The sequence below is a fragment of the Ranitomeya imitator genome, chromosome 2 (assembly GCF_032444005.1).
Source record: "Ranitomeya imitator isolate aRanImi1 chromosome 2, aRanImi1.pri, whole genome shotgun sequence".
Classification (NCBI taxonomy): Eukaryota; Metazoa; Chordata; class Amphibia; order Anura; family Dendrobatidae; genus Ranitomeya; species Ranitomeya imitator.
In genome coordinates, this window is record NC_091283.1 from 726,543,533 (window position 1) to 726,562,482 (window position 18,950).

Consider the following 18,950-nt stretch of genomic DNA (forward strand, 5'->3'; position numbering starts at 1 on the left):
TGGAGAGAAAGAATATAATAAAAGAAAAAAGGCCAATGAATATAAACTGTGCACACTTGTAGTACAACATATCAAAGACTACTTTATTATCACCAAAGTACAAAACATGGTTAAAAACATATTATGGATATTTGGACAATTTAAGATGGGGTGTCACTACTGTGTTTTTAATAGGTGTTTAACCATGTTTTGTACTTTGGTGATAATAAAGTATTCTTTGATATGTTGTACTACAGGTGTGCACAGTTTATATGCATTGGCCTTTTTTTCTTTTGTTATAGAGTTGGCCGAAGGTTCACTTTCCAACAAGACAATGACCCTAAGCACACAGCTAAAATAATAAAGGAGTTGCTTCAGAACAACTCTGTGACCATTTTTGAATGGCCCAGCCAGAGTCCTGACCTAAACCCAATTGAGCATCTCTGGAGAGACCTGAAAATGGCTGTCCACCAACGATCACCATCCAACCTGACGGAACTGAAGAGGATCTGCAAGGAAGAATGGCAGAGGATCCCCAAATCCAGGTGTGAAAGACTAGTTGCATCATTCCCAAGAAGATTCATGGCTGTACTAGCTCAAAAGGGTGTTTCTACTCCATACTGAGCAAAGGGCCTGAATACTTATGACCATGTGATATTTCAGTTTTTCTTTTCTAATAAATTTTCAAAAACTACTACATTTCTGTTTTCTTCCAGTCAATTTGGGGTGCAGAGTGTACATTAATGAGAAAAAAATGAACATTTTTATATCTATATATATAGAGAGAGAGAGAGAAAGAGAAAAAAAAGAGAAAGAGAAAAAAAAGCCAACCAGCACTCCCAATGTGAACACATGCAAGCTGCAAGCTGTATCATATAGATATAAAAGAACACAGCAGCACATGTACATGAATCTAGGCCATGTGAAAACACAGACAAATGTTCGATATGAATCATATTTCTCAAAAATATTTTTTCATAAAAAATTTTTAAAAATTTTTTTTTCAGAAAACTTACAGTTATAGATAAAATGAAGATTCTTAGTGCATAAATTGGCCAATTCATGTGTGCCTATCAACCATGGCAAGGTGATCTCCCTCTGATGGGTCCTACTCTATTGTACATGCCACTCTTGGGCCACCAGCCTACAACTTTGGACAAACATGTCACTCTGGGCTAAACCTACAATTTATGGGCAGGTAGAGTTGACTACCACCACCTGCAAGGTCAATGGGAGGAGTGCAAGATCAGCCTGGATGCAGCCACATCCATACACCAAACAGAGAAAAAAAAAAGCCAACCAGCACTCCCAATGTGAACACATGCAAGCTGCAAGCTGTATCATATAGATATAAAAGAACACAGCAGCACATGTACATATATATATATATATATATATATATATATATATATATATATATATATAATGCATGACTTTGTTATGGATTGTGCCTCCCTCACAAAGTAATGAACCTCAGAATTCATTGTTAGCATCATATAGCATCGCGCCCATGTGCATAATTTTCTTTAACAAATACTATATGTCTTTTTAAGATATACTTGTCAACCTCTTTAAGTCTTTTTTCCCTGATTCTTCAAGCAGAGTTCTAGATTAAAACTGTTTCACATTTTCCGACCTTTCTTGTCTTTACTCCAGTGATGGCCCAGCTCTGACAACGTTTTGAAAAGCACCCCCCCAGATTCATTATAATTTATGCCACAAAAATGGCTTAAATTACTGCAAAAATCTATGCTAGCTAATGGATGTAGTAACATATCTGGTGTGCATGCATGGCAGTTGTATGTTGTGTCAAACTTATTAAAGCATGAATGCCCCTAATGAATTTGCCGCATTTTACACCAATGATAACTTCATTAAGACTGACATACAACATGCCAGTCTTAGTGAATCCAAGCCTTCAGGTATGAGATATATAGATTGCAACAAACAACTCTAGCAACAAGTATTGATTTTGAAAATGGTGGAAAATCCTAATCTTGTGTTAGAAAGCAAATTCATTATATGATGACTCATTTTAATTTACATAAAACCTCCAAAACTGATTGAATATTGCAATGTTTTAAATTTTGACATTTTTTCCCATAATTGAAAAAAGCTTAATGTGATATAATTACATTTGGATCAATTTGATGATTGATTTTATGCACAAAACATGTGTAGCTTTATACAAACATTCATTGCTTTTGTTTAATTATGTTAATAATTAATCCCCTCTAGTTAAATGTGTGCAAATATCAATGGTTGGTTGTGATGAAGTTTAATCAATGTCATTGTTTTTATAGAGAGCCGACATTGCTGTGTCAGCGATCACAATAACACCAGAGCGGGAAAGTGTGGTGGATTTCAGCAAACGTTACTTGGATTACTCAGTAGGAATTCTAATTAAAAAACCTGAGGAAAGAATAAATATTTTTTCGCTCTTTGCACCTTTCGATTTTGCTGTCTGGGCTTGCATTGCTGCAGTTATACCAGTAGTTGGCGTGCTCATATTTGTTTTGAACCGTATTCAGGCAGTAAGAGCTCAGAGTGCATCACAAGCCAGTCCATCTACGTCCTCTACATTACACAGTGCCATATGGATTGTATATGGGGCATTTGTACAGCAAGGTGAGTGCATAATAATATTCCACAATCCTATTGATTTTAGAACAGATTTATGGTAAAAAATATTGAAGCTAACCTGTCAAGTTAAAATTTCAGTCCAGTCTGCAAGCAGAATAATTTATTCACCTAAATCTCTGTTTATTCTGGTCTTTTTAGTCAAATGGGCAGACCTGATTAGTGACGGACAGCATACTTATAAAGGGAAGGCTGTCAATTGCTGATTAGGGACACCCACTTTACCAAAACAACAAAATAAACTAATATTTATTTGAATAAAGCACAAATTGAACAATGAATCTTTCTTTACAAAACTTATGAATCAGTCTTCCCCATATTTCCTCCTCTGTAGCATGCTTTCTGTAAATTGAAAATTAGACTGCAATGTTATAAGAAGACCAAATTCTTTCAGTTACTCCTATAAACCTTTAAAGAGACAGCTACAAATTCGTGTCTCATAAAGTTGTGATTAGGTTGGGGGTCCCACTAGAGAGACTGCAACATTTAAGGTATGTGCACTTGATTTTTCAGACAAATTCTGCCTAGAACCCACCTTAAATAGTGCTGAAAATGCTTCAAAGAATCAACATAGCATGCAATATAAAAATTTCCTGCTGGGCATATGCTCCATCTTTTGCCATCTCTCTTAATTGCTTCAGATTAAAAAATGGGAAGAAGCGGTTAAAAAAGTAGCATGTTCATTCTTTTGGCAGCTTCTGCTTGTAAGTTACTTGCTATTTAAAGTTTAAAAAACAAGACTCTGGCAGCAAAACCACTGCAAAAACTATGGAAAAAATGGCCAAATGTGCTTCAGGAAAATCATGAAATCGTCTTTACTTGCAAAATATATGCAAGTATTTAAAAGATGCCATATGTGCATATTATTAGATGTTTTTGCATATCCTGTTTCCCTGTTGGTGTACCATTTTTATTTATAATGCAAATTCCTGATTGAAATGATTATACAAATTTTACAATTTTTGAATACTTAAAATGGTAAAAAACAAAAAGTTATTGCAGAAAGTTCATAGTTTTATCATGGCCAGAAAAATACAAAATTAGAATGGCAGAATACGTATATAAAAAGTTAAATGTGCTCTTATTTTTTTACATTTTGTCTTCACAAAAATGAATAAAGTTAACTTAATTAAACCTTCGAGAACAGATTTTGATTTATTTTTTTGTTTAGTAGAAAATTATTACTGGGGTGTTATACTGTTTTTACTTCTTGTAAAATCGAATTAATTTAATTTATTAATTTACTAAGTCTGCTGCCGCTGACAACTCTCCTATCTCTCTTTCTCAATATCAATTGAATCTATGTATTATTTGCAGATTATTGCTATGGCTCTCATTTTCTAACTTCTCAACACTGCATTGTATGTCCAATCTGTTTAAGCCTTTCACTCTGTTTCTCTAAAGGCCCCTTCACATTAAGCGATGCTGCAGTGATACCGACAACGATCCGGATCGCTGCAGCGTCGCTGTTTGGTCGCTGGAGAGCTGTCACACAGACAGCTCTCCAGCGACCAACGATCCCGAAGTCCCCGAGTAACCAAGGTAAACATCGGGTAACTAAGCGCAGGACCGCGCTTAGTGACCCGATGTTTACCCTGGTTACCAGCGTAAAAGTAAAAAAAAACAAACACTACATACTTACCTACCGCTGTCTGTCCTCGGCGCTCTGCTTCTCTGCACTCCTCCTGTACTGGCTGTGAGCACAGCGGCCGGAAAGCAGAGCGGTGACGTCACCGCTCTGCTTTCTGGCTGACCGACGCTCACAGCCAGTACAGGAGGAGTGCAGAGCACAGCGCCGGGGACAGACAGCGGTAGGTAAGTATGTAGTGTTTGTTTTTTTTTTACTTTTACGCTGGTAACCAGGGTAAACATCGGGTTACTAAGCGCGGCACTGCGCTTAGTTACCCGATGTTTACCCTGGTTACCAGTGAAGACATCGCTGGATCGGTGTCACACACGCCGATCAAGCGATGTCCACGGGAGATCCAGCAACAAAATAAAGTTCTGGACTTTGTTCAGCGACCAACGATCTCCCAGCAGGGGCCTGATCGTTGGTCGCTGTCACACATAACGATATCCTTAACGATATCGTTGCTACATCACAAAAAGCACCTATATCGTTAACGATATCATTATGTGTGAAGGTACCTTAATACTGTGCAGTGCAGTGGGGAATCTTCTTTCTTGGCTATAATATGCTAATATTGATGCTGCATTCCCTGCCTTAGCTTTTATACAGGATTTGAGAGTTTCTCTTGATTAGCTGCAATGTACAGTGTGGTGTGATAGCTGCAAGGCATTAAGGAAAAGCCTGTATGGCCATAGAAAAGGTCACTTGAGCTCTCTCCTGATTATTGCAATCTTCACCAATGTGTAATATCAAATTTCAAATTGTTTGAATCCATTGAGACCTTTGAATTTTATAAAATCTAGCTCGATTCATTCTTCTCTACTGGCTGAAGTAACCATCTGATAGTTTCATAAGATAACCCCCCTTTTCTTTTTTCTTTATACAGTTATTTTAGTTACAGTACTATTAATGGATGTTATAGAGGTAGATTTTATTTTCCACTGTCTTGTTAGGATTATATATTCAGGGATTCTCAAATTATTTTGCTGACTAATTCATGGTGATGCCAAAACCTCAAGCAAATACTACCATGCAGAACTCATATTTTCTCCAAAACAGAATCACCAATTTTACATTGAGCACTGCCCGCTAGAGACAAATACATTTCCCAAAGTTCAATTTGGCAACATTCTTAAATTAGGGGCTAGATTTGAATTTATCTGAATACAATTGGTCTGAATTGAAAATGTCTAAATTGGTGTTTATAATGAGGACTATCCAGAACCCACAGCATAATAAATGGATAGGATGAAATGGGTTAAATAATATAACATATTATGTTGACCTATCCTTTGCTCCGCCTGACTCCTTACGCCACCACCATTGCTGTCACGGCTTTCCGGCCCTCTGCAAGGGACTTCAGTGCTTCCACTGTAGGCCACAGCATCGAAAGAACTGAAGACCCATGCAGTGGACTGTGAAGCAGTGGCACAGACATCAAAAGGAGTTGGTTGAAAGCCTAAGATAGGTACATATAATGCATTTTTTACTTTAATTTTATCCTTTTTACAACCCTCAAAAGAATTTATAAAAATGGCGGCCAGCCAATATAAAAATGATTTGCGCAGTTCTAGTGCCAACCAAATATCACATGCTGCATACTTAATAACTCCTAGCAACAATAAATACCACAGTAATTCAGTGGTGAGTCTGTGGTCAATAGGGTCATTACTTCAGAGCCCCTTTTAAAATTAAAATAGTGGATACTCTTGCAGTGGTGCTGTTGCATTTTATTTATAAAAATTGCTTTTTATTAAGCCTGGTTCTGCGTGGATGTGTTTTGTATGCTGCATGGTGGTATTTGGTTGGCACTAGAAATTGGAGAATCAATTTATAACAAATCAAAATCATGAATTACTGGGCAGCCCCATTAAAGTGTCTGTTTGGAATTTTACCATCAAAGATCAATTTTTGACAATAGACCATCAATATCTGATTTAGTGCCAGTGGCTAAATGAGCAAGATTTGTGGAAAATTGTCACAAATTTGGTTACAAATTGATTTGCTTAATTCTAATGCCAACTAAATACCATGTGGCATACCTAATACCTCCGAGCAGCACCAAATCTGACAGTTATTCAGTAGTTAGTAGAGTCAATAAAGGCAATTCATCTAAATAAAAGTCTCTTACAGGGGCTCTTCAGAGCTGTACCATGAAAAGCCTATTTTTGGATAGGTGATGAATGTCCGATCAGTTTTATAGTGCCAGTTTTATGTATATCTATTTTTGAAATCCATTCAAGCTTTACATTGCAATAACATTGCTTTTTATAAAAGTAGCCACAAATGCAAATTCTTTGCTTTAAGATTACAATATATAATATTAAAAAATAAAGAGCTACATACACAAACCTTATCTCTGGTCATTTCCTGCTTTTGGCATATTGCTTTCCATGTGCTCTACAAATAGATAAGATATAAATTCTGCATTACTTGTATAACTCAGATTTTCTTAAACTAAAAAAGTATGGATTATGATAAAATATGTGTTCTATTCTCTTTGCTGTTTGATTTTTTTTGCTTTGTAATGCATTCTTAAAAGAGTAAATAAAACAAAAGGACATGTCACTCCTGTACTTTTCCTATAACCTTGTGGCCTCCATCATAACAGGTGCAGATGTTTCATTTTATGCTTCATTTGGTACAAATGTCTCTTGTTCATAGTATACAACCCAATGAGAGTTGACCTTTGTGATAAAACATGACTCTCATTATTTTGAACACATAACCCTTGTGTATTTATAGCTTTGATCAATTATTTCTATTTTTTAATAAAGAAAAAAATCACAAATTAAATTAACTTACATTATTGTCTGTGTTATTTTTAGGTGGAGAATCTGTAGCAAATTCAGTCGCTATGAGAATTGTCATGGGAAGCTGGTGGCTCTTCACGCTTATCGTGTGTTCTTCTTATACAGCAAATCTAGCAGCATTCTTAACTGTGTCAAGAATGGACAACCCTATAAGGTACAATTGATCTTACTCTACATGCTTTATAGTCATCAATTTGTATGGCCATAAACTCCAATTCTACATGAATATGTAGGATAGGTAGATTTTCTATTCTTCCATCAAAATCAAACTTAGCCCACATTGGCTGATTCTTCACACACTTTCTAAGGCTTGTCCAGTTTATTTTAACTTGCTGATAAGCAAAAGGGGAAAATGGGTTCTTAGCCTCATCCATTCATTTTCTGCATTAAAGTAAGGCTTTGTTCATGTGAGCGTCATTGCTTTCACTTGTAAAGTTTCCAGAGCATGAGCAAAAATAGTAAAATGTACCTGTATATTTAAATAACACCTATGAAAAACAGAATCCCCATCAACAACCTAAATATATTTTTGGTGCACATATCACTCTGATATGTCCAGGAACTGTGCAAAGCCTCATGTCCTGTAGAGTGCCATTCACTTTTGAAGGCTATGTTCACACAAACAATTTTCTCTCATCTGACAAAATCGGTCTGAGTATGCTAATAGCACTCTAATCAGAGTTTGATCAGAGTAAGATCATTTGTGTAATCCCGTTTTCTTGGATGAGAAGTCGGAAAATAAATTTATTTATCTTCTCCATTTTGTCAGTTGCGCAACAAGTTATACCTATAAAAGAGCTAGTGACTAGAACAATGGAGAATTTTTGGGGCATAATTTTTGAATAAAGTGATTTTCAAATTTATTTAGCCTACAGTACAGACCAAAAGTTTGGACACACCTTCTCATTTAAAGATTTTTCTGTATTTTCATGACTATGAAAATTGTAAATTCACACTGAAGGCATAAAAACTAGGAATAAACAAATGTGGAATTATGTACTGAACAAAAAAAAGTGTGAAACAACTGAAATTCTTTCTTATATTCTAGGTTCTTCAAAGTAGCCACCTTTTGCTTTGATGACTGCTTTGCACACTCTTGGCATTCTCTTGATGAGCTTCAAGAGGTAGTCACTGGGAATGGTTTTCACTTCACAGGTGTGCCCTGTCAGGTTTAATAAGTGGGATTTCTTGCCTTATAAATGGGGTTGGGACCATCAGTTGTGCTGTGCAGAAGTCTGGTGGATACACAGCTGATAGTCCTACTGAATAGACTGTTAGAATTTGTATTATGGCAAGAAAAAAGCAGCTAAGTAAAGAAAACCGAGTGGTCATCATCACTTTAAGAAATGTAGGTCAGTCAGTCCGAAAAATTGGGAAAACTTTGAAAGTGTACCCAAGTGCAGTGGCAAAAACCATCAAGTGCTACAAAGAAACAGGCTCACATGAGGACCGGCCCAGGAAAGGAAGACCAAGAGTCACCTCTGCTTCTGAGGATAAGTTTATCCGAGTCACCAGCCTCAGAAATCGCAGGTTAACAGCAGCTCAGATTAGAGACCAGGTCAATGCCACACAGAGTTCTAGCAGCAGACACATCTCTACAACATCTGATAAGAGGAGACTTTGTGCATCAGGCCTTCATGGCAAAATAGCTGCTAGGAAACCACTGCTAAGGACAGGCAACAAGCAGATGAGACTTGTTTGGGCTAAAGAACACAAGGAATGGACATTAGGTCAGTGGAAATCTGTGCTTTGATCTGATGAGTCCATATTTGAGATCTTTGGTTCCAACCACTGTGTCTTTGCGCGATGCAGAAAAGGTGAATGGATAGACTCTATATGCCTGGTTCCCACCGTGAAGCATGGAGGAGGAGGTGTGATGGTGTGGGGGTGCTTTGCTGATGACACTGTTGGGGTTTTATTCAAAACTGAAGGCATACTGAACCAGCATGGCTACCACAGCATCTTGCAGCGGCATGCTATTCCATCCAGTTTGCGTTTAGTTGGACCATCATTTATTTTTCAATAGGACAATGACCCCAAACACATCTCCAGGCTGTGTAAGGGCTATTTGACCAAGGAGAGTGATGGGGTGCTACGCCTGATGACCTGGCCTCCACAGTCACCTGACCTGAACCCAATCGAGATGGTTTGCGGTGAGCTGGACCGCAGAGTAAAGACAAAAGGGCCAACAAGTGCTAAGCATCTCTGGGAACTCCTTCAAGATTGTTGGAAGACCACTTCCGGTGACTACCACTTGAAGCTCATCAAGAGAATGCCAAGAGTGAGCAAAGCAGTCATCAAAGCAAAAGGTGGCTACTTTGAAGAACCTAGAATATAAGACATATTTTCAGTTGTTTCACACTTTTTTGTTAAGTATATAATTCCACATGTGTTAATTCATAGTTTTGATGCCTTCAGTGTGAATTTAGAATTTTCATAGTCATGAAAATACAGAAAAATCTTTAAATGAGAAGGTGTGTCCAAACTTTTGGTCTGTACTGTATTTAGCATATTATCCATAGAAAAAACAGCAAAAAAGGCAGAGATGCTTACCTGCCTAGGCCTCTAAACAAATTCAGGATGCAGTGGACCCATGTGGTTAAGATGGAGACAACACAGGTGCAGCATAACCGATGAGGCAGCCACTCACATCCTACCAAACTAATGGAGGGGTGGCTGCTTGGCACATTGATGCACATAAAAGACTTGTATATGGCACTGTTCACACAATGGAGATGCACAGCATCCAGGCAAGCCTAGTAGTGACACCCTTCTATTAGATCAGGCGGGCCTGCCCAGAGCTAACCAAGTGCACCCCATGTGAACAGACACCACAGTTTACAAGACAAAAATGGGCCCAACTGCACCCCGAAAAAAAAGTGCAAAAAACACAAAAAATATATAAATATTTTTTGTGAGATATTAGTTTATATTTTGGCCAAAATACGCAAGCTCGCAACCTGCGTCAAGGGTCCCCACGCTTACGAGTCCTAATTCTAAATAGCAAGAGCACAAGAAGAGGATTCGGAGATCCTCCAAAAATTAGAAAAAACAGCAAAAAAGGCAGAGATGCTTACCTGCATAGGCCTCTAAACAAATGCACTATCAGGATGCAGTGGACCCATGTGGGTAAGATGGAGACAACACAGGTGCAGCATAACTGATGAGGCAGCCACTCACAACCTACCAAACTAATGGAGGGGGTGGCTGCTTGGCACATTGCTGCACATAAAAGACTTGTATGTGGCGCTGTTCTTGTGCTCTTGCTATTTATTGGAGGATCTCCGAATCCACTTCTTGTGCTCTTGCTATTTTGCATATTATCCATCAAATGAGATCAAGTTGTCTGAAAGTTTGCTAGCCATTTAAAGCATAATTCTGAATACAGTTGGGCAAATTAAAGTGAGTGTAATTGAATTCTTCTTAAAATTTAAAAAAATCCTTATTTTCTAGAATGTGGATTTCTTGTAATTTTCACTGCACAAATTCAGCAAGATTGAGGCTGCCTAGCGTAGAAAACCAGCTAAAGGTTAAGAAAAAACCCAAAAAAATACACTACTATTCACCTCAATATTCACCTCCTGGCCACCTCGGCATGCTCTTCTATATAGCTCTTTGCTGTCTCTTCCTATTGCTATCGCAAAATGCAGGACATCTTCATGCTATGTGGTTCTTAAGGACATATGCTGACATCAGGATGTCCACCACATTCTTACAACAGGCACTCCAGGCCATGACTTCCACTGTGATTAGGCTTGAGCTGTCACTGAAATCCTGGGCCTAGGTTTGGCCAGAAGTCCCAGTCTAGCATGAAGATGTCTGGGGTTTGAATATGGGGTAGCGATAAGAAGAAGCAATGAGGACCTACAGGGGGCAGTGATCCATAGAGATGATGTGAGTATTGGCTGCTTTTTTATTTACTAAATTTTATATTTATTATGCTTTGAGGTTTCTCAAGACCCAACAGCATAATTAGAGACATTCAATTCCGAGTGCATACATTCACTGTAAATAGAAATTTTAGGTAAAATCATAGGCTTTGGCAAATTCATATCTTGTGAGATTATGCTCATAAATGAAAACTTGATAATATACACCAATTCTGCTAATATAAAAATGTATCAAATATGTTACAAATATTCAATATTGACAATAAATGCATGAAAATTAAACTAAAACTAGATTTGGTAGCATTTCGCCACATCTAATGCTTTGTGCTCCAAGATCACCTTAGTATTGTGGGTAGTACATATTTGTTATTCCTAAAGGTACCTTCACACTGAACAACTTAACAACAATAACGATAGCGATCCGTGACGTTGTAGCATCCTGGATAGCGATATTGTTGCGTTTGACACGCAGTAGCGACCAGGATCCTGCTGTGACATCGCTGGTCGGAGCTAGAAGGCCAGCACCTTATTTATGTCTTATTTATGTCTTCATTTGTAACCAGGGTAAACATTGGGTTACTAAGTGCAGGGCCGTGCTTAGTAACCCAATATTTACCCTGGTTACCATTGTAAATGTAAAAAAAAAAAACACTACATACTTACATTCCGGTGTCTGTCGCGTCCCCCGGCGTCCGCTTCCCTGCACTCCTCCTGCATCCTGTGTCAGCGCCGGCCGGCCGTAAAGCAGAGCACAGTGGTGACGTCACTGCTCTGCTTTACGGCCGGCGCTTACATAGGATAAAGGAGGAGTGCAGGGAAGTGGACGCCGGGGACGTGACAGGCACCGGAATGTGAGTATGTGTTTTTTTTTTACATTTACAATGGTAACCAGGGTAAACATCGGGTTACTAAGCGCGGCCCTGCACTTAGTAACCCAATGTTTACCGTGGTTACCCTGGGACTTTGACATCGTTGGTCGCTGGAGAGGTGTCGGTGTGACAGCTCTCCAGCGACCACACAAGGACTTTCCAACGATCATGGCCAGGTCGTATCGCTGGTCGTGATCGTTGGAAAGTTGCTGAGTGTGACGGTACCTTAAAACATACTCTAAATTTCTTAATATTCTCCTGTCATGTCTAAGTATCCCCTCAGAACAGGTTTAATTTGACAATGATGTCAGTGCTGATCTTGCGGTTCATAACGATTACTTCTATTGGAACTGCGAGGATCGCAAAAAACATCTATATAACTGGAGAATAAAAATGTCCAACTTAATTTCTCAGTATTAATGTTGCTTTAAAGTACTGAAAATGCTTTTATGATATTTCAGCCTTCTTCTAAGTAAGAATCACTGAAATACATGAGAAAGTCAGAGGAACAGTGCTTTGGACTAGAGATAATTCCTTAATTCGAATTTGTATGTTCTCACAGATTTTCCCCAAAAACTTCATTTGCAGATAAATTATTCTTTGCTAATTTAATGTCCCTTAATATTCTCTGGGGTCTTATTACATGCCAGAGCACAGATAATAATGAATGTAAGAGGCATAAAATAAAAAAAATATATTCTTACCTCACCACTCACATCTTCGGCCCCTCTGATCCGCATCGTCACCTGCCTACATTTTAACTTCTGCAAGGTGGAAAATGGATAGGTCTCTAAACAAAAAGGAAAATGCAATGATTCTATCTATTGTCTTTTGCAAAACAGCAAAGCATGCACTCATAAAAATACAAAATAATAAAGCACAGGCTAATTTTTCTGTTAGTAAAATTATAAATAAAAGCTGAAAAAGTTTTCCACACCTCAACACACTAGCATTTGAACACACACCTCCAAAGCCAGTGGAGCCTAAATTCAGTGCCTTAGACCACTTAGACCACTCGGCCATGCTAACTTTGACTGCATGATTAATTAAGCTTCCTTAGAGTAAGGCTATGTGCACACATACAGGTTTTTTCACGTTTTTTTCGCTTTTTTGGGCTAAAAACACTATAAAAACTCATTAAAATGCATACATTATGCATTCTATCATTTAGAATGCATTCTGCATGTTTTGTGCACACGGATGCGTTTTTTTCTGCAAAAAAATGCATCGCGGTAAAAAAATGAGCATGTTCATCATTTTTGCGTGTTTTCTGCGTTTTTCCCACAATTCTATGCATTTGGGAAAAAACGCACAAAAAAAGCACCAAAAACGCATCAAAAACGCATCAAAATCGTGGTAATGTCCCCTAATATTCTCTGGGGTCTTATTCCATGCCAGAGCACAGAGAATAATGAATGAAAGAGGCATAAAATAAAAAAAATATATTCTTACCTCAATACTCACATCTTTGGCCCCTCTGATCCACACCGTCACCTGTCCTTTCCTCACAGCATCCTCAGCTCATTGCTGCTCACATTAAATCCCTGGGAGGGTTGTGTGCATGTGTGTGCAAGGTTATAGTGTATGCCACAGTGTCATGACACCATGACCTTGAAAAGAATTTTGCATACTTAAAGGGAACCTGTCACCTGAATTTGGCGGGACTGGTTTTGGGTCATATGGGCGGAGTTTTCGCGTGTTTGATTCACCCTTTCCTTACCCGCTGGCTGCATGCTGGCTGCATTATTGGATTGAAGATCATTCTCTGTCCTCCATAGTACACGCCTGCACAAGGCAAGTTTGCTTTACGCAGGCGTGTACTATGGAGGACAGAGAATGAACTTCAATCCAATATTGCAGCCAGCATGCAGCCAGTGGGTAAAGAAAGGGTGAATCAAACACCCGAAAACTCCGCCCATATGACCCAAAACCAGTCCTGCCAAATTCAGGTGACAGAGTCCCTTTAATGAAAGTCTCGGTCCAGTGTAACAGACAAAGGGATTTCAGTACAACAATCTAATGGTGTGGCAATGGCTGAAGTGATAAGTGATATGGTGAGCATAAGTGTTTTTTATAATTTTAGCATTTTAATGGTCTGTTATGAATCATAAAAATGATGGTTGATGGCTGGCATTTTGCTGAATCTGCAAGAAGGGAATAACAAACGAATCAGCATTCTGGTGAATACTAGTTTTTGTAAAGTTTGAGTAGAATCCAATTTCACTTGAATTTATTAGCTCATCTCTACATTGAACACTTAACTTTTTTTATACTGTATTATGATAATGTATTAATGTACTATTTTACTGCACTAATACATAATCTCCATAAAAAATAATCGAATGGTAAGAAGAAAAGATCTTTTTGTTAGAGTGACTTCATAACATATAAAAATAGAGTTTTCTGTGGCACTAGATAAAACTCGTGTACTGAAGCAAATAATAGGAATAGGATGAAAATAAAGAATGTTCTACTTCCGATTTCATTGTTCCTTTCTGGACATTACCTTCTGTAAAGCACCTGTGTGCTCCCTGCAATCAAGCTGAAAAAAATGGAACAGATGAGGCCAATATAAAAATATCTTTGGAGAAGATCCTGTTGAGTGTTGGTATTTAACAATAATAGCTACAAAAGATGCATTAACACTGTACAAGATCCAATCGTATTGCATTTTTTCCATTCTCTCATTTTTTTGTTTTAATTCTAAAAAGGTTTTGACAATGGATAATAGTCCTGTAGTTCATTATCTCTCTTTTCCCTTAAAAAAAACAAACAAAAAAATGTCCTTTGTAATATCGCGTGCCATAGCTAGAATTAAATAGAACAAACAGCTTAACCGGTAAAAACAGTTCCTTAGAATCAAGCTTGGCTGATAGCGTGCTACGTGATATAACTTGAATAACATGGTGATAAAGCCGCCTTACAATTGGAATCCAAGCACAAGCAACACTGTTTTTCTGTCAGAAAGCAATCTATCTATGATTGGAGAGGCGAGAGTCTGGAGACTGAAAATCAGATATCCCATAGGGCTAACTTATGTACAGCTTTTACACTACTGCTGTGCCTGAGTTACAGGTGCGGCAATGCTGTCTAGAAGCAATGTGATTCCTTAGAGAAGTGTCACTTTTACATCATCTACTTTTACTGGCTGCTTAAAAAATGAAAAACTATGACCTGAGATTGTGAGTTAAATGCAGGCATATGCCAAACAAAAAAAAACTGTTTAAATAAAGCATTTCAATTTTTACCGATGATCTCTCAGCAACATGATATACATAGAATTTGCTTTTGACATTAATTCATAGATTTACAATCCTGTATTGAGAAGCCTATTGGGTATTTCTATCTTGCAAATTTATGAAACATCTATAGGATGTATCATAAATCAATAGTAGATACGGATCCTCCAATGTGACCTGCAAGCATGATGAAAATAGGGTTATGATATGCCGCTGTTAGTCGAGAAGTCCAAGTCCTTTCTAGTGCAAGCAACGCTCGATAAGGTTTTGTTCCCAGAGTACAAGCAGGTCCTTTGGTTATGACATAATGGTATCAGATGGGAATACCCATTTGAGAGACTAACAGTGCCACCCCAAGTTTGAATAAATAGTATCTAGGCTGTCTAAGAAGATCAAGTTTTAGATTGTAGCTCTTTGGTCCCAATTTCAAATTTGTATCAAAGCCCAACACCTACTATGTGCTACTTACAATACTGGAATTTTTTGTGCCATAGTTGGGCTTTTAAGTATCACTTGAATGTAATTATTTGCTGTGCATCTCCTAGATTCTTTTTTCTGCTTCTTTTGAGAATAAATTACCGTATATAATCGAGTATAAGCCGAGATTTTCAGCCCACTTTTTTGGGCTGAAAGTTCCCCTCTCGGCTTATACTCGAGTCATACGCAGGGGTCGGCAGGGGAGGGGGAGCGGGGGCTGTGAAATTATACTTACCTACTCCTGGCGTGGTCCCTGCAGGTCCCTGGCTTCCCTGGCGCCGGCAGCAGCAGATTCTTCCTGTACTGAGCGGTCACATGGTACTGCTCATTACAGTAATGAATATGCGGCTCCACCTCCCATAGAGGTGGAGCCGCATATTCATTACTGTAATGAGCGGTAACGGTGACCGCTCAGTACAGGATGAAGCTGTGGCGTGGGGGAAGCAGGGACTGCACGGCGCCAGGACAAGGTGAGTATACGGGGAGGGGGAGCGCTGCGCGATAGTCACCTTTCCTTGTTCCGGGTATCGCTCTGTATCAAGCAGTGACGCTCAGGTCAGAGGGCGCGGTTACGTAGTCAGTGCGCACCCTCTGCTGAATGTCAGTGCGGAAGATGGAGCTGCACCGGAACAAGGAGCAGGTAACTATTGAAAGTGTTGGGAGCCTGAGCGACAGAGAGGTGAGTACGTGATTTCTTTTTTTTTATCGCAGCAACAGCAAATGGGGCAAGTGTCTGTATGGAGCATCTATGGGGCCATAACATTTGTGCAGCACTATATGGGGCCATAACATTTGTGCAGCATTATATGGGGCCATAACAATTGTGCAGCATTATATGGAGCCATAACATTTGTGCAGCACTATATGGGGCCATAACATTTGCGCAGCATAATATGGGGCCATAACATTTGTGCAGCACTATATGGGGCCATAACATTTGTGCAGCACTATATGGGGCCATAACATTTGTGCAGCACTATATGGGGCCATAACATTTGTGCAGCACTATATGGGGCTATAACATTTGTGCAGCACTATATGGGGCCATAACATTTGTGCAGCACTATATGGGGCCATAACATTTGTGCAGCACTATATGGGGCCATAACGTTTGTGTAGGACTATATGGGGCCATAACGTTTGTGCAGCACTATATGGGGCCATAACATGTGTGCAGCACTATATGGGGCCATGACATTTGTGCAGCACTATAAGGGGCCATAACGTTTGTGCAGCACTATATGGGGCCATAACGTTTGTGCAGCACTATATGGGGCAAGTGTCTGTATGGGGCTATAATTAACGTTTGTGGAGCATTACGGTATATGGGGCAAGTGTGTCTATGGAGCATCTTATGGGGCCATTATTAACCTTTACGCAGGATTATATGGGGCATATTTTAATATGGAGCATCTTATGGGGCCCATCATAAACTGTATGGACCATTATATGGGGCTCCTGATTCAATATGGATATTCAAAAACACTTAACCTACTGATATCTCAATTAATTTTACTTTTATTGGTATCTATTTTTACTTTTGACATTTACCGGTAGCTGCTGCATTTCCCACCCTAGGCTTATACTCGAGTCATTAAGTTTTCCCAGTTTTTTGTGGCAAAATTAGGGGGGTCGGCTTATACTCCGGTTGGCTTATACTCGAGTATATACGGTAAATATTATTTCTATTAGAAATCGTTTCATGCTGCAATCAGTGCAATTGTCATTTTACTACCTAATCTATTTTTCAACTTTAAATGCAATCTATCAGTAGGATGAACCCTCCTGAGCCCTCTATATGGGAATGTAGGTTACAGAAAGCTGAATAAAATTATATAACATAAAACTGCCTTGACTTCCTCATACCAAAGGCAGGCAAGCAAAGTGAAAACTCAAATTATGCATAAAAAGTTTTTTCTGTTGAAAATATAGCATAAACAGTTGGGAAAATGAATATTTCATACACTGCTATTTTTGCAAGTTTTCCACCTACAAAGAATGTAGAAGCCTGTAATTTCTAGCATAGGTACTCTTCAATTGTAAGAGAAAGACTCTAAAAATAAAAGCTAAAAAAATTATATTGTTTGAACAATAAATAATTAAATAGCCTTTTTGCATTAAATAAGTATTTGATCTCCTACCAACCAGCAAGAATTCTGGTTCTCAAAGACCTGTTATGTTTTTTTTTAAAAAGCCCTCCATTCTGTACTCATTACCTGTATTAATTGTACCTGTTTGTAATTACATGTATAAAAGACACCTGTCCACATAATCACGGTGCTTTTTTGCAAAGGGAAAAGGACAACTGCACCGAATTGAAGGGAGGATGGATGAGGTAATGTATCGCAAGATTTTGGCCAACAACTTCTTTCTCTCAGTAAGAGCATTGAAAATGGGTTGACGCTGGGTCTTTAAGCATGAAAATGACCCAAAACACACATTCAGGGCAAATATAAAGTGGCTCCATAAGAAGCATTTCATGGTCCTGAAGTAGACTAGCCAGTCTCCAGACCTGAACCCAATAGAACATTTTTGGAGAGAGACAAAACTCAATGTTGTGGGCGACAGCCCCAAAAACTGAAAGATCTGTAAACGATCTGTATGGAGGAGTGGGCCAAAATCCCTGCTGCAGTGTGCGAAAGCTTGCTCAAGAACAACAGGAAATGTCTGACCTCTGTAATAGCAAACAAAGGTTTCTGTACCAAATATTATGTTCTATTTTTCTATTGCATAAAATACTTATTTCATGCAATAAAATGCAAATTAATTATTTAAAAATGGTTTTCTGGTGTTTATTTTTAGATTATGTCTCTTGCAGTTGGAGTATACTTAAGATAAATATTACGGACCTCTCCATTCTTTGTTGGTGGGAAAATTTGCAAAATAAGAAGTGTATCAAAAACTTATTTTCATCACTCTATATAACACTATAAAAGTTTAAAAGGGTGAGTCATAGTCTGATGGACACAAAATAGACATGCTGGCATCAGCATAAACAACATCAACATATAATGCAGTAGTATACAGACTTTAGTCATCATTTATTGTTAGGGCTAGTGGAACGCACCAAATAATAAGAAAGATAGAGTAAGGTGCGTTCGCAGCCTGGGGTCCACCGTGCAGAGATGGAACCAGCTGCCAAGTAATGAAGGACTATATGGCAGTACAATGTGGATACATACACGGGTTAACTTCACCCTGTGTGAAGGAAGCGAACCCTGTTACATCACAGAGCTGCGGTACCGCACACAAGAGCGCAAGCAAGGAGTCTCAGAACTCAATCCCAAGACACAGGATTTGAGTTCATATAGACCTCTTGCGCTCGACACCGCAACTGGGGTGTCAGAGTGTCAGAAATAATAATAAAGATGCACGAGAGTGCGTGCGGTGCCGCACTGGCGGACGCCACTAAC

At 38.7% G+C, this 18,950-nt stretch overlaps 1 protein-coding gene across 1 annotated transcript in view; it reads left to right on the forward strand.

Moving 5' to 3' along the window:
• GRID1 (glutamate ionotropic receptor delta type subunit 1) overlaps positions 1–18,950 on the forward strand; it is a 2,008,846-nt gene that overhangs the window by 1,762,925 nt on the left and 226,971 nt on the right. Inside the window, exons 11-12 of the mRNA XM_069753192.1 lie at positions 2,283–2,607; positions 7,078–7,216. Of these exons, the coding sequence (XP_069609293.1) occupies positions 2,283–2,607; positions 7,078–7,216 (464 nt within the window). The remainder of the gene's footprint in view (positions 1–2,282; positions 2,608–7,077; positions 7,217–18,950) is intronic.